Source organism: Parasteatoda tepidariorum, chromosome 10 (assembly GCF_043381705.1).
Source record: "Parasteatoda tepidariorum isolate YZ-2023 chromosome 10, CAS_Ptep_4.0, whole genome shotgun sequence".
Taxonomy (NCBI): Eukaryota; Metazoa; Arthropoda; class Arachnida; order Araneae; family Theridiidae; genus Parasteatoda; species Parasteatoda tepidariorum.
Genome location: NC_092213.1, coordinates 67,683,477 through 67,686,932, shown reverse-complemented (window position 1 = coordinate 67,686,932; position 3,456 = coordinate 67,683,477). Strand labels below are relative to the sequence as shown.

The following is a 3,456-nucleotide window of genomic DNA, read 5'->3' as shown; positions in this document are numbered from 1 at the left end:
CAGGGGCTGCCCGCAGGGGTCTTGTAGCGTACCGCTCTTCTGGAATTTAGTTGCAGACAGCTGTCTGGAACTGGAACTTCCGGAAAACGCGAAACTCCAAGCCTTCGCGGACGACATTGTTTTAGTTATAGCTGGCACCAGTATCCGTAAGATCCAAGAACTGGGGAACACAGTGCTCAAGAATATTTCAGACTGGAGCAAGCTCTACAAACTGATCTTTAGTCCAACAAAAATGACAAACATGCCGGTGAACAGAAGAACGTTTGTAGGTTGAAAGCAGCTGACAAGACATCCGCAACTGAACTGGGAAGGAAAGAGAATTCCCGTTGTAGAAAGCTTTGTGTACCTAGGTGTCAGATGGGATAAGCAACTCAACTTCATCCCGCATCTTAAGGAGATGAAGAAAAGAACCGACAATTTGACTATGCAGCTAAAAAGAACAGCTAAAGCTCTTTATGGTAAACAGCCAGACCTTCTTAAGCGAATTTATGCAGGTAGCATTGAAAGAATAGCTCTGTATGGGATTGGTGCATGGGGAAGCAGACTTGACCGCAAAGGTGTGCGTGACCTTATGGGGAGGATCCAAAGGAACTTCCTCATAGGGATGACCAAGGCATACTGCACAGTAGCCACGGCTACTGCACAAACACTAGGCGGTGTCTTGCCTCTTGATCTCAAGGCGAAGAATGAATACGTGAGATTTGTGCTCAGACACTCAAAAGGGACCCCTGTTAACCAGGACCTCCCTTTCGATGTCGATGAGTACCTCAAAAGGGACCCCTGTTAACCAGGACCTCCCTTTCGATGTCGATGAGTACGAAGCCCCCATTGACATTTGGGCATACCACCCAGCCCAGAGACCTAGTGTCCCTTACGATAGTGAAAGACCAAAAGGTAAGGGCCTAGAAATATTCACAGATGGCTCAGGGATGGATGACAAAAAAGGTGCAGGAGTGGTCATCCTTGACAACACTAACATAAAAGAAGCGATCATTGAAAGGTTAGCGAATGAGAACTCGGTGTTTCAATCAGAGATGGTTGCAATCCTGAGAGCTCTTCAATGGCTCTTTCAAAATGGGGCAAAGCGAAGTCACATCTACAGTGACTCGCTGTCATCCCTGCAGGCCCTCAACGATGTTAACAACAAGAGCAAACTAGTTAACAAGGTTAAGAGAGAATACCTAAAACTCACTAACAACTCTCAAAAAGTGAGATTTCACTACGTAAGGGCGCACATAGGTATTGTAGGGAACGAACTAGCCGACTATGCGGCGAAGCTCGCCCTCAAACTGCCCCAATGCACCTTGCAAACTGCCCCAACTAAGAGAAAACGCTATAGAGGAATGGCAGAAAAGGTGGAGTAATCCAAACACAAAAGGAAGAGCCGCAGAGAAGATTATTAATACTGTGTCATTAAAGACCTGCATAGGCAATGAGTTCATAGTCCAACTAATTACCGGACACGGCAGTTTCCCATCCTACTTGCACAAAAGAGGGCTGCCCATCAATGATAACTGCAACCTATGCGACGTAGAGGGTACAGCAGAGCATTATATAAGGGACTGTTCTCTAACGGAACAGTTCAGGAGGAAGCTTATCAAAGGTGATAACACTCTAAGAGACATTGTCATGAAAGATACAAATACGAGTGTGTTAATTGACCTCATGAGACATGTTGCTGAGCATGTCGAGCAAGTAGAAAGATAAATGGCAGACGGAATCATGAGAGGGTATAAGTACAGTTCCTATTTTTCAAGTGCCTCGTGCACACCCAGGTGAATGTGTCTGCTTAAAGCATCACATCACCTGCCTGCGGGAAGAGGGCAATCTTCGCCCTTCCTGGTACACAGCAGAAATGGAAGGCATGGACCGGTTCAGTCAGGGGGGTCAACAAAAACACAAAAAAATAAAAATAAAAACCCTTTGACGAATCGAAGTCCAACCCGACTCGGGCGGGAGGGACCGGCAAATTAATAGTCGCTAAAGCCGGCGTTGATTTGACCTGGTCCGTGACGGAGGCTGCGTGTGGAGCAGCGAGTGTAGTTTTGAACAAGGGTGCTTCCGCACCCCTGCAAACGAGTGGCGGCCCTCGAAAGGCGGCGTTAGGCTCAAAAGCCATGCAGCTGGTCGCTCTCGGATTATTAATGTCCCTATCTACTACTACTGATCTAGCTACCCACCGATGTTGTCGTGCTAATTGCACAGTGTATATTTTCCAACTAAAAAAGTAATAAAAAAACATCCTCTTCTAATAAAAAACATCCAAAACACTATGTAAATCTCCAAGGCATCACTGGTGAGTCTTTTCCGGGCCCTGGGAGCCCAATATTTCATGTTTCTGATTCTTTGAAATCGACGTTCCATTGATCAAGGCCTAATGCATAGGATCGCCATCTTCGTATGTACACTAACGCAATTTACTTTCATCGCTAACTTTCAACACTTATAATAATTTCATAATGTGTCATTTCTCATATCTACTTGCTCATTTCAATGCTAAATGCGATTCTCTCTCAGCCAATATACTTCATTTTAACTTTCGGCGATCATAACATTATTTTTCAGCAACTTTAAAATTAATTCTCATTCTAAGGAATAGGCCATCGCTATGTTAAACTTTTATTGTTTTGTACTCTGACTTTGAGAAACTTTTATATAGGCTTAAATGTTATTGTATGTTGTGCCCCAATTCTTGCTTAAAGTACAGGTACAAGTTTTATAATCTTTAACCCACCACTTTTTTATTTATCGATTTTTTATTAAACCTCTTTTTTCACTTTTTTGCCGTTCTATTTCACAGCAAATTGTCAACAATATTTAGTAAACAAACTTAATTCATGACTACAATAACAGTTAAGCTCTTCTCATCACGCCACATCCAACTTTCAAAAATTATTTTTCATTTTAATCGACTGTATGCAACAACATTTTTAATTAGTTTATCTAGGTTTAATAAATACCAAAATCTCAGAGTCAGTGTGTAAACAAAATTTAGTATTGCTTCTTATATAAATATTACATATACCATTGTATTACTGCATTTATTTTACACATTGTATATTTTATCTATTAAAAAGTTTTCTGTGTGTTCTGTTGTCTTTTATTACCCTTCTATATGTATATTTACGTCAAGCCAAAATTAAAAATGGACGAATAAACTAAATAAGCAAATTTAGGTATCCATCTCAAATGTCTACAAATCTCAACTTTATAGCAACCATCTTAGAAGGGACTGACAGACACCATTCTAGGTTAGTCATATTTCTTTCTTCTGTAGTCTAACATAGCTCTGGCCAACATTTTCCTTAGCTCTTAGTATTTTAATTGGTACTAGTAATATCGCCAATCTAACTTTTTCTTAGTATTTTATTAAGTACTATTAATATCGCCAATCTAATTTTTTCTCTTAACCATCGCCAGCCTGGTTTCCCTTTTACGATATATTTAGAAATTGTT

At 41.0% G+C, this 3,456-nt stretch overlaps 1 protein-coding gene across 1 annotated transcript; it reads left to right on the top strand.

Moving 5' to 3' along the window:
* Positions 1–397: 397 nt before the first annotated feature.
* On the top strand, positions 398–1,364 carry LOC139426883 (uncharacterized). The gene is made up of 2 exons (XM_071187007.1): positions 398–694; positions 792–1,364. Exons 1-2 carry the CDS (start codon positions 398–400, stop codon positions 1,362–1,364), a joined length of 870 nt encoding a protein of 289 aa, XP_071043108.1.
* Positions 1,365–3,456: the final 2,092 nt, after the last annotated feature.